Source organism: Dendrobates tinctorius, unplaced genomic scaffold (assembly GCF_039654945.1).
Source record: "Dendrobates tinctorius isolate UK_male_01 unplaced genomic scaffold, ASM3965494v1 ptg000086l, whole genome shotgun sequence".
Classification (NCBI taxonomy): Eukaryota; Metazoa; Chordata; class Amphibia; order Anura; family Dendrobatidae; genus Dendrobates; species Dendrobates tinctorius.
The window spans coordinates 15,135,304-15,148,495 of record NW_027361754.1 but is presented as its reverse complement, the minus strand read 5'-3'; the positions used below and the strand labels follow the sequence as shown (position 1 = coordinate 15,148,495).

At 45.4% G+C, this 13,192-nt stretch overlaps 1 protein-coding gene across 1 annotated transcript in view; it reads left to right on the top strand.

Annotated features, from left to right (window-relative positions):
* The window catches only part of LOC141097709 (indolethylamine N-methyltransferase-like), a 29,107-nt gene extending 17,796 nt beyond the window's left edge, over nt 1-11,311 (top strand). Inside the window, exons 2-3 of the mRNA XM_073585086.1 lie at nt 937-1,144; nt 10,453-11,311. Coding sequence (XP_073441187.1) covers nt 937-1,144; nt 10,453-10,876 — 632 coding nt within the window. The 3' untranslated portion in view covers nt 10,877-11,311. The remainder of the gene's footprint in view (nt 1-936; nt 1,145-10,452) is intronic.
* The last annotated feature ends 1,881 nt before the right edge of the window (nt 11,312-13,192 follow it).

Below are 13,192 nucleotides of genomic sequence, written 5' to 3'. Positions count from 1 at the left end.
ACGGACTGGGCCTGTGCAAAGAGTCCCTCCGTAGGCGAGGAGCTGGCCCCAACTGCCGACTGCAGGGGGGTAATGGCAGCTGTGGGCAGTGATGAACAGGCCGCAACCAAGGACTGAGGTGGGGCGGCAGCAGGCATGCCGCACTGCAGGCTGAAGTGACGCATCAGCGGCTGTGGGTGACAACGGGCAGGCCGCAACGGGCTGGAGTACAGCGGCAGCCGCTGAGGACAACTGTGGGCAGGTCGCAGCCCCAGTTTGGAGAGGGGCGACAGTCTCTTGCCGGTAAGCTCGGTACCTCCTCTCTGAAGGCCACCGTAGATCTCCTCTCTGCTGCTGATCTTTCCTCTGGTCACCGTCAGTCACTCTGGCTCTCTCACACTCCCACAGTCTCTTGCTCCATGTCTGGCGTACTACCAACTCTTTTCCCGGCGTGCTCCCTGCCCCTTTTATACTCGCCCCGCCCCTTGCTGTCCTGTCACTCTTAGTAGCCCACTCTCTTCCGTTGTCCCCTGGGTACCGTTTCTTTAGGAACCCAGAGGGCGGTCCGCTCGTTTCCGGCCCAGACACTCTGCGGGGGTCCTCCTCCCTACAAATGTAAAGCAGGTCATAATAGTTTAGTGATCTTCCAGGTGTGCAGTAAATGGATAAGTAGTGCATATTCATGGGTGGGAAGGGATTAGAGGTGTGCTGTTCTCTCTTGTTGCATTTATCCAACATTTGTCCAAAGGAAGTGACAGCGCAGCAGCCCATAAGTGGCCACTGATGATCTGTAGGTGTTTTTATTTTGCAAGGGGGTCTACTTCATTTAGGAAGCGATTGTTAATGTAGTAGATAACCTTTTTAGGATATGTATAGTGGACATAGTGAATATAGGTAATGACGAATCATGACTTCCTTTTGTATGCATATAACAATATTCAGACATTTTATCTGCAGGTCACATTAAAGGAGACATTTTGATTGAGTTCAGTGTTAGTTCCGCAATTCACCACTTATACGCCGTCTGTGAATTCTTTAAACATATCATTGTGCTGAAGGCCAATGACAGATGCATCATGGAGCTGAAAAGATGGATGCATGAACGTACAGGAGCATTTGAGTGGGAATATGCTGCGAAACATCATGCAGACATAGAAGGAAAAAGGTGAAATATATTGTACTGGTAGTCTACAAACAAAACGAAAACATGTAAAATATTGTATGTCTTCCACCAACCCTATTTTAAAATGTTATTCTATTGAAATTTCAACTGTCAGTAAAAATGTCTACTTTTAGCAATTTGGTTGAAAAGATTGAATCACTGAATTCTTCTGAAATGACAAAGTATGCCTGTGATCACCACACATTTGATTCAGAGGTATAATCAAGAGAATCCTATAAGTACAGCCCTGCATTTGCCTCCATGTATGCCACTGATATAGTGACAAATATCACTCATTAGCCACAATTTAAAGAACAATATACCAATTGTAGGGATTCTCGCTCTCAGGGGGGCATTAGACTTTTCATAGGCACCGGATTCTTGTGTACAGACAGTGTGAGGATTGTTGAACTCCATAAACTTGTACAACTCTTTAAAGGAAGCCAGCCTTATCCTGGAATATACATAACAAAAATCACAAGCAACATAATAATGGGATTTCACATATACTCTGTCCCACCTGGCTTTCCTACATACTCTCCCCCTCTTCCCAAAGCTGAGGACCATCTGAGCAGTTTTCCACTGTTTTGTATGCAGTTAAAATAGTTTTGTTGAAAGAGATTATTACATTTTTTTTGTCCCCATTGAGTGAATGCAGGCTTATGAAAGAATATTTAGAATTGAGAGTCCTCAGTGGTTGATACTAGAGTTGAGCGACTTTTGGTTTTTTAGGGTCGAGTTTCGTTTCATGAAACCCGACTTTTCCAAAAGTCGGGTCGAGCAAGATCGGCCGACTATAGGGAAAAGTCGGGGTCGTCCCGAAACACGAAACCCAATGTAAGTCAATGGGGAATAAAAGTCGGCAGTGAGAGGAGGACAGGAAACACACCTACAGTGCCCATTTGAATGCCAAAAGCATCAATTCTTATTACTTAAGCTTGTAATTTACTTCATATTACTAGTTACGCACAGAAAAATGGGGGTTATTTGGCTACAGTTGTGGGGGGGAGGGCTGGCTCCAGGTTTTCGTGGGCCCAGGGCCACCGCCCGGGTCACCGCTGCTGTGACACATCCCACTGACACCGGCCCGGTACCGAGTACCCCACAGCCCTGGGAGGGCGACCCATATGCCGACTGCTGATCGGGCGGCGTTATTCCCACGAACCTCCAAACAGCGTCCATGAAGGCAAAGTTTTTGGTTTCCGGGGGCAGTATGATTGCAAAGCTGAACCTTAAAGGAATGTCCAAAAGGGCACCACCAGTAGTGGAGCCTGTGGCTTAATTGGACTGCACCCGGGAAACCACTACCATACAAGCTACAGAGAAGATGGACAGATTGCAAGCTTTGTCGATTCTGTGTGTGGTGTTGTATGTCCATTTGTAGTTGTGCTAGCGATTTCTCAGCTTTATTCCGTTAACGACCGAGACTCCGGCATGGCCCCACGGTACGCGTCAAGCTTACTAGAGGGATACGCGAGGCTGTGGCACATTAGATCGAGCAATAACAGGTCTAGCATTCCCGTACATGTCCGGGGCTGCATGCACGCTACACTGAAAGGACCAGCTTTTGTCGCTTACAGGTGCAGATAACCTGCTGAACTCCGTTAGTGATGGGGATCTGGGATTCAGATTATTCCCCGCGAACGATGATTTCCCAGTAAGTTCAGGTCAACCGCAATTCCGGAGTTAGGCCTAACCGTCATTCCTGAAAAAATTACGTGTCCAAACCACAGGTGCTCTAGCTTGCTTAACAGCTCGGCAGCCGTTCTCAGGCCCAGTATGGATTCAACAACATTGTAGAAAGTTGATAAAGGATACAGTTTCACCGGATAACACGTATATATGTAGCCTAGTTTACACATTAAAAATATATGTCTATAGATCAGGAGGCAGACTCAGATGTTCTCAGGCCCAGTATGGATTTAACCAGATTGTACAAAGTTGACAAAGGGTACTTTATCACTGGATAGCAGGTATATATAGCATAGTTTAAACATGTAAAATCTCCGTGTTCTCAGTATGGATTACACAGCAATCTAAAAAGTGGGAAAAAGGAAATGCATTGGAGGCGTATACAACTATATACTTTTGGTGTTATTTTTAAATCTTCATAGATATTTCTGTCTCAGTAATACAGTCCAGCCTCTCCGCAATAGGAAATGAGATGCATACAATTAGTGACATAAAGGATATTGATTGCAGAAATCTAGGAATTATTATTCACGGGAAAAACCTCCGTCACAATTCTCATAGGCGATGCTGACCCTCAATTAATCTGTGAGTTGAGACAGTGAAAACATTTTTTTGTGAATAAAGTCTTGCTGTATCGCACTTCCGTTGATTCCGTCATTGTTACTCATCTCAATCTAATTTTTAACACAGGGAGCGATGTAAACATGGTGCTCACTGGCTATCATGATCTGTCATGTAACTTTGGAGTGCAAAAGACAGAAGCCACAGGCCGTAGGCGATTCTATTTGATTGGCATGAGAGGGCACATTTTAAAATGTGCGCCAGAATGTCACACGTTTGTGAGCAGGAAAAATGTGAAAGCTGATGATAAACCACCACTGCATGTCATTGTGAGTCGACGTCCACAAGAAATGGAAGCCATTGATCATCTGGAGCTAGAGCCCGGACAGCAGGACAGGGCATAGCTACATCTTAACCATCATCTTTCAGTTCAATCAATTTGTAGTGGCAGTCCCAGTGAAGAATTTGACAGCCCAGACTACACAGCGGAGGAGCAGGGAGAGGTAAACATTGCAAATGCTGGGGCCCTGCCCAAGCAAGGGGGGGCACACTCGTGGGCGTCGGTACTGGCACTGGGCCCCTCATAGTACGGCGGTGTGTCTGACGGCGGGTGTGCACCACCACCGTCAGAGACACTTGATTGCACTATGAGGGACCCTGTGCCAGTGCCCGCGCCCAAGAGTCGGCCCACCCACCGGTCCAGGGCAACGGCACTCGCACGGTTTCAGGCGCTAGGTGGTGACCCCGGCCATTGGGGGGGGCAGCCCAGTTAGGGAGGTTTACAAAGTGGCATATGTTGATGTGGGACATTCAGCTGCTGCAAAAGGCGAAATAGATCAAGTTCGAGGAATAGGAGGATAACCAAAGCAAGCCATTTTTCTGGCAACCTATGTGTCATCAAGGGAAGGTGGGACAAAATCCTTGGAAACACATACATGGTTCATTTTAATGAAGGTTAGATCATCCACATTTTGGGTTGACAGACGGGTCCTTTTTTCTGTCAGGATTGATCCAGCTGCACAGAAGACTCTTTCCGATAGCACACTTGCAGCTGGGCAAGCGAGCTCCTGTAAGACATATTGTGCCAATTCAGGCCAGGTGTCCAGTTTAGCGGCCCATTAGTCAAAGGGGAATGACCTGTGTGGGAGAACATCGATATGGGAGGAAAAGTACTTTGTAACCATAGTTGACAACTGCTGTCTCTTGTCACTTTCCATCGATGCAGTATTACCAGTTGTGTGAGCGGTACTTGAAAAATCAGTCCACAACATTGTCATGAAACCCCTGTCTCCAACGCCACTTCTGCTGTGTGCACCACGAACACCTCTGCCAAGCTGGCCCCGGCCCGTACGGCTCGTGTGAGAACCATCACCGCTGCTGTGTGCTGGGAATGCCTCAACCAACCGATTTACCAGAGTTGCTTGTTTATTAGCCAATATTAGGTCAACGTTCTCCTGTGGCATGATGTTTTGTAATTTGTCTTTATAGCGTGGATCCAGGATGCTGGCCAACCAGTACTCGTCATCGTTCATCATTTTGGCAATGCGGGGGTCCCTTTTTAGGATCTGCAAGGCATAATCTGACATGTGGGCCAATGTTCCCAGTGTCAATGATGCACTGCGAGTGATGGTTGGAGGAGCACTTTCTGGCAAATCCACATCCCTCCAGTCACGCACAAACCCTGTACCAGACCTTGCCACGCCAACATTTTCACTTGCCCCATGAGATGCATCCTCCTCCCCTAAGTAATCATCCCCATCATCATCCTCCTCCTCCTCTTCTTCCTCCACCTCATCCAGGAGAGGTCCCTGAGCAGACAATGGCTGAATGTCATCAAGGATTCCCTCCTCGGCAGCATTGGCTGCAGACGCCTGCTCCTTAAGGTGCGTCAAAGTTTGCATGAGCAGACGCATAAGTGGGATGCTCATGCTTAGGATGGCGTCATCTGCGCTTACCAGCCGTGTGCATTCCTCAAAACACTGAAGGACTTTACAGAGGTCTTTGAGCTTCGACCACTGCACACCTGTCAACTCCATGTCTGCTCTCAAAGTGCCTGGCCGTGTATCCTCCCACAAATGCATTATGGCCTGCCTCTGCTCGCACAGCCGCTCAACCATGTGCAGGGTGGAGTTCCACCTTGTTGCAATGTCAATAATGAGGCGGTGGTTGGGAAGGTGGAGCAATCGCTGCAGCTTCTGCATACGAATGGAGTGTACAGGCGACCGGCGGATGTGCGCGCACAGTCTTCGCACCTTCTGGAGCAGGGCTGTTAACTCCGGATAATTATTGAGGAAGCACTGCACCACCAGGTTCAAGGTGTGAGCCAAGCAAGGTAAGTGGCAGAGTTTTGAAAGGGCTATGGCTGCCACAAAATTACGGCCGTTATCACTAACTACCTTGCCTGCCTCAAGATGTACACTGCCCAGCCATGACTCAGTTTGTCGCTGAAAGTACTCGGCCAGCACCTCGGCGGTGTGTCTGTCGCCCAAACACATCATCTGCAACACAGCCTGCTGACGCTTTCCACTAGCTGCTCGATAGGGGGACACCTCGTGTGCAACAGTGGCAGCTGCAGATGGAGTGCTCGTACGACTGCGCTCTGTGGACGAGCTTTCGCTTCTGGAGGAGGAGGAGTAGGAGGGTCGAACGCCTACAGCCAATTGTTTCCTATACCGTGGGCTAGGCAGCACTGTCCCACCACCGCTGTCCCCTGTGGACCCTGCATCCACCACATTAACCCAGTGCACAGTGATGGACACGTAACGGCCCTGGCCATGCCGACTGAACCATGCATCAGTTGTGAGGTGCACCTTTCCACTCACTGACTGCTTGAGTGCATGGACAATGCGGTCTTTCACATGATGGTGGAGGGCTGGGATGGCTTTGCGAGAGAAGAAGTGGCGACTGGGTAGGTCATAGCGTGGTACTGCATAGGCCATGAGTTCGCGGAAAGCTGCGCTTTCCACCAACCGATAGGGCATCATCTCTAACGAGATTAGTTTGGCAATGTGGGCGTTCAAACCCAGTGTACGTGGATGAGAGACTGAGTACTTTCTTGACCTACTCATAGTGTCTGGGAGGGTGAGCTGGACTTGAGAGCTGCATATGGTGGAAGTAGCGGTGGACAGGGCGGACTGAGAGAGGGTTGATGATGGTGATGGAGTTGGTGTTCTTTCTGATGGCCTAGATTCAGTCTTTCGTTGATATAACAGTGGGATTCCCTGACTGCTGTGGCCTTGCAACGACACCTCAACATTTGCTGCTGTGCTAACCGGTGGGCTTACAGTGGGGGAAACAATGTAGCGTTGCTGACTACCTTCTTTGTGATCAGTTGCACATGTGGTACTTGAGGTTTGGTGTTGTGTCCACGCTTGCAAGTGCATGGTGGTTAAATGTCTAAGCATGCAACTGGTATTCAAATTTTTCAGATTTTTCCCTCGGCTAAAGGTCTTTGCGCACTTCTTACAGATAACCTTGGCCTGATCATGAGGATTTTGTTCAAAAAAGTGCCACACTGCACTCTTCCTACTTTGGCAGACATTTTGCGGCCTAGCACGCTGTGATATTTTGACCCTCTGGACAAGCTGTCCAGCAACTCTTTTGATATTTGGAGCCTGTCTTTGGAGTGCTCCGTGCCTGCCAGATAACAGCTGTTGCGATGTCGATGACTGCTATGAATGCTCCTCATCTGAGCTATTGGAAGCAGCACCCTCTTCCCCCAATGGATGCCAATCTGGGTCAACAACTGGGTCATCCATCACCTCCTCTTCAATGTCATGTGCACCTTCCTCTGTGTCACCGTGTATGGTGGTATAGTGTGCGGGAAGGGGCACCTGAGTCTCATCAGGGTCAGAATCTGGCTCTGTACACTGCGAGGACAATGTAGTGCTCTGAGTGAATGTACCAGCAGAATCATCTATCAGTGGCTGTGCATCAGTGCACTCCATGTCAGATTCATCTTGGCCTGGGTAATTCACCATTTCACTTGATAATCCAGGCATGGTATGTGAAAACAGCTCCATGGAGTAATCAGTAGTATGGCCTGCGTCATCCTTCAATCTTGGTTGGGGTGAAGGACACAAGGAAAGGTGTGGTTCATGAACATGAGCCTCCAATGACGACTCAGTGCTTTTATTTTTTACAATTTCAGAAGAGGAGGCGATAAAGCTGGAGGATGAGTCAGCAATGTAACCAAAACTTTTTCCTGAAGCTCTGGCTTTAAAAGCGGTTTGCCAACTCCTAGAAAAGTAAGCCTTCGAGGCCTTGTGGAGCCAGTCAATGACACAGGCTCAACACCTCCTACATTCGGTCCTATTTTGCTTTTGCCACTACCATCAGATCCACCACCAACACCAGCATTTCCAGCTGCCAACCCCCACCCAATTCCACGGCCTCTTCCACCAGCCTTCCTCATTTTTGGTAGAAATGTAGACAAAATCCAACAAACTATATAGTAATGTAAAACAAGGTACAAGGTGTCTATAGGACAGGGGAGATTTTGAATTTCTGCACACACTTGTGGACACTGGACACTTTTGGATTGTGTGAGGCCCACTGAATATCACAGCACTATGTCACAGGCTCGATGTCGCAGGTGTGAAAAATGTCACTAGAGGATAACGGAGATTTTGATTTTCTGAACACACTTGTGGACAATGGACACTTTTGGATTGTGTGAGGCCCACTGAATATCACAGCGCTATGTCACAGGCTCGATGTCACAGGTGTGAAAAATGTCACTAGAGGATAACGGAGATTTTGAATTTCTGCACACACTTGTGCACACTGGACACTTTTGGATTGTGTGAGGCCCACTGAATATCACAGCGCTATGTCACAGGCTCGATGTCACAGGTGTGAAAAATGTCACTAGAGGATAACGGAGATTTTGAATTTCTGCACACACTTGTGGACACTGGACACTTTTGGATTGTGTGAGGCCCACTGAATATCACAGCGCTATGTCACAGGCTCGATGTCACAGGTGTGAAAAATGTCACTAGAGGATAACGGAGATTTTGAATTTCTGCACACACTTGTGGACACTGGACACTTTTGGATTGTGTGAGGCCCACTGAATATCACAGCGCTATGTCACAGGCAGAAATTGGCTAGTGTATGACAAACTACAAGGTGTATATAGAATTGGGCAGAATAGGAATCTCCCTAGAGTGTAGGTCTGTAAGAACGGAACAAGTCCTCCACTTATCCTTACAGATTGACACACAGATAGCTTCACTGTGGCCGTGATAACAGCCGTTACACGGTACTGAGAGGAGCGTGCACGTACACGGCTGTCCGGTGTACGTAAAATTGTCAAGCTCCATGTTTTTTAAGTATACGGACTGACACACGCTGTCTCTCTATAGTTTTGAATGTGATCAAACAGCAAATATATTTAACTGTTTGAAAGCTAGACAAAACTAGAAGGTGCAGGTCTGTAAGAACGGAACATGTCCTCGACTTATTCTTACAGAGTGACACACAGATAGCTTCACTGTGGCCGTGATAACAGCCGTTACACGATACTGAGCGGAGCGTGCACGTACACGGCTGTCCGGTGTACGTAAAATTGTCTAGCTCCGGGTTTTTTAAGTATACGGACTGACACACGCTGTCTCTCTATAGTTTTGAATGTGATCAAACAGCAAATATATTTAACTGTTTGAAAGCTAGACAAAACTAGAAGGTGCAGGTCTGTAAGAACGGAACATGTCCTCGACTTATTCTTACAGAGTGACACACAGATAGCTTCACTGTGGCTGTGATAACAGCCGTTACACGGTACTGTGTGAGGAGTGTGCACCGCTGTATGGTGTGAAAAAATGCACGCTCAGTACCTCACCAGGACAAAAAAAAAAAATTGGGATTGCTTTTAAAAAAGCAGTTTGCAGAGCAGTGAGTAAACAGCAATGCAGCCGTCAGGAAGCCTTAGAAGGCAGCCTAACAACCAACACCGCTGATCCAGCAAAATATAGCCTCCCCTTGCACTGCACACACAGTGACTGGTGTGTTGTACAGGCAAAATCGCTAGCAGCAGAAGCAGTTTTTGGTGTCTTCTTCCTTGCCTAACGCTCTCCCTACAGAATCAGCAGCAGCAGCAGCTCTCCCTATTCTGAGATCAGCATGAGGAACATGGCGGTCGGCGTGTACGCCCTTTTATACCCCCTGTGACGCCCACCAAAGCAAGCCAATCACTTGCATGCCCTTCTGAAAGATGGTGGTGACCCCTGCCTATGTCATCACGTTGCCCACAGTGTCCGTGGATCCTGATTGGCTGAAAAAGAGCGCAAAACAAACTTTTGAAACGCGACTTTGGCGCTTAAGTCGCCGACCTCATGGCCGACCTCATCCTAGGGTCGGGTTTCGTTTCATGAAACCCGACTTTGCTAAAAGTCGGCGACTTTTGAAATTTTTCGACCCGTTTCGCTCAACTCTAGTTGATACCTTTTAATGGCTAACTGAAAAGATGGTAACACATTGCAAGCTTTCGAGACTACTCAGGTCTCTTCATCAGGCTACACTAATACAATATCTGAAGAATCACATATTTATACACAAAACATCACAACACATCTATGTATCACATGTATCAAAATGCAGGCTTCTGGATATTTTTAGTATACGTATACTACTGAAGCTCCCAGGGTATGCATCACACATAGTCACCCAAACATACTCTCCCCCTCTTCCCATAGCTGAGGATTAAGCACCATCTGTGCAGTTTTCCACTGTTTTGAATGCAGTTAAAAAAGTTTTGTTGAAAGAGATTATCACATATTTTTTTGTCCCCATTGAGTGAATGCAGGCTTATGGATACTTTTAGTATATGTATACTACTGAAGCTCCCAGGGCATGCATCACACATAGTCACCCAAACATAGTGTGAACTTTCAAAACTAAAATGCGGTGCAGCAATCTTGGCTAAATTTAAGCCTTTCCCAAAAACTGAAAACCCATAGTCCAGTTCTAACCATTGACTCCTGTTGGGCCCTAATGCTTTCCTAATAAAAATGGCTGTGATACAATCACATTCTTTATGTTTCCATTTATTTTAGTGACCAGTTTCAGGACAAAGATGGGAAAGTGCGAACAGCCCTTCGACATGTTGTGAAATGTGACTTCGAAAAAGAAAATATTGTAGAACCTATAGATCTACCACCAGCAGACTGCATCATCATTGCTTGGTTCTTAGAATTTATTAGCAAAAATCAAGATGAACTTAAAAATTATCTTAGGAAGATCTCAAAGTTGCTGAAACCTGGAGGACATCTCATATTTATTGCAGTTTTAGATGCAACATATATTACAATCGGGAAAGACAAGTTCCATATGCTCAAATTTGATGAGGATTTTGCCAGGAAAGTTCTAGTTGAAGAAGGTTTTGCTATTGATACCTGTAAGGTTAAGAAGAGAACGGTTGTGAGTGACCTTATGGACTATAAGAACGCGCTATTCATTGCAGCTCGCAAAGAGAAGTAGAAACATAAACTAGGTCTGTATGCCAAGAGTTTCTAAGTAAAGCTTTAAAGTGGAATAATCATAAAATACCTACAGATACATATAAAGGTATAAAAATGTAACTGCTTAGCCGTTAGTATAAGAGCTGCTGTTTAGGACGTATCCCAGGAGAAATATACCGTATTTTATTTGATTAAAACACCAATTCATTGCGGGATGACACCGATGGTTTATTGTACCAAAGATGTTATAGATGTCACATAGATGCAAAATACAGATGAACATTAGTGGATGCCTAATATTCTAAGTGAACACAAAAAAGTGTGTATAAGGTAACAATCAAAAGATTATGTGTAGAGCAATACGCTGGCTAACAGATTGTTCACTGATTTTATTTGCTGTTCTGTTCTCCATCTGGTTCATATGAATAATGAAATAAAGCAAATGATTTCTTAATTATTTGTTTGTGTCCTTTACTAAGGTAAAATTTTAGCTGCTTACTGATTCTAAGATTTTACAGAATTTGATTTAAGGCTCATACCCATTTGCGAGAAAAAAAAAACGGTCCGATTTCCAGACACAAAAAAGAATGAGTGCTACGCGAGTGTCATGCAATTTCCATGTGATTTTTCCACGGAACATCCAGATGACATGTGTACGCAATCGGTATGCAATGCAATTTTAACAAAAGGTTTTACATACAGCAGTTCTCTCTATGTTAAAATAGCATTGTTAAAAAACTGTACTGTACTGCTCAAAGAAATAAAAGGAACACAAACAGCCTGCTGCAAATGGAAGTGTTCCCTTTATTTTTTTCACTATATATATACTGTATATATATATATATATATATATATATATATATATACACTCACTGGCCACTTTATTAGGTACACCTGTCCAACTGTGTGTTAAGACTTAATTTCTAATCAGCCAATCACATGGCGGCAACTCAGTGCATTTAGGCATGTAGACATGGTCAAGACAATCTCCTGCAGTTCAAACCGAGCATCAGTATGGGGAAGAAAGGTGATTTGAGTGCCTTTGAACGTGGCATGATTGTTGGTGCCAGAAGGGCTGGTCTGAGTATTTCAGAAACTGCTGATCTACTGGGATTTTCACGCACAACCATCTCTAGGGTTTACAGAGAATGGTCCGAAAAAGAAAAAAAATCCAGTGAGCGGCAGTTCTGTGGCCGGAAATGCCTTGTTGATGCCAGAGGTCAGAGGAGAATGGGCATACTGGTTCGAGCTGATAGAAAGGCAACAGTGACTCAAATTGCCACCCGTTACAACCAAGGTAGGCAGAAGAGCATCTCTGAACGCACAGTGCGTCGAACTTTGAGGCAGATGGGCTACAGCAGCAGAAGACCACACTGGGTACCACTCCTCTCAGCTAAGAACAGGCATCTGATGGCTACTTTCAGCAGGATAATGCGCCATGTCATAAAGCTCGAATCATCTCAGATTGGTTTCTTGAACATGACAATGAGTTCACTGTACTCAAATGGCCTCCTCAGTCACCAGATCTCAATCCAATAGAGCATCTTTGGGATGTGGTGGAACGGGAGATTCGCATCAGGGATGTGCAGCCGACAAATCTGCGCCAACTGTGTGATGCCATCATGTCAATATGGTCCAAAATCTCTGAGGAATGCTTCCAGCACCTTGTTGAATCTCTGCCACGAAGAATTGAGGCAGTTCTGAAGGCAAAAGGGGGTCCAACCCGTTACTAGCATGGTGTACCTAATAAAGTGGCCAGTGAGTGTACATGTCAGTGACACACATACATATATACATAATATATATATATACAGTACATCTAATATATAATATTTATATACAGTATATACATATAATATATATATATATATACACACACATAAAACATGTACAGTTAGGTCCATATATATTTGGACAGAGACAACATTTTTCTAATTTTGGCTCTAGACATTACAACAAAGAATTTTAAACAAAACAATTCAGATGCAGTTGAAGTTCAGACTTTCAGCTTTCATTTGAGGGTATCCACATTAAAATTAGATGAAGGGTTTAGGAGTTTCAGCTCCTTAACATGTGCCACCCTGGTTTTAAAGGGACCAAAAGTAATTGGACAGATTAAATAATTGTAAATAAAATGTTCATTTCTAGTACTTGGTTGAAAACCCTTGTTGGCAATGACTGCCTGAAGTCTTGAACTCATGGACATCACCAGACGCTGTGTTTCCTCCTTTTTGATGCTCTGCCAGGCCTTCACTGTGGTAGTTTTCAGTTGCTGTTTGTTTGTTGGCCTTTCTGTCTGAAGTTTAGTCTTTAACAAGTGAAATGCATGCTCAAT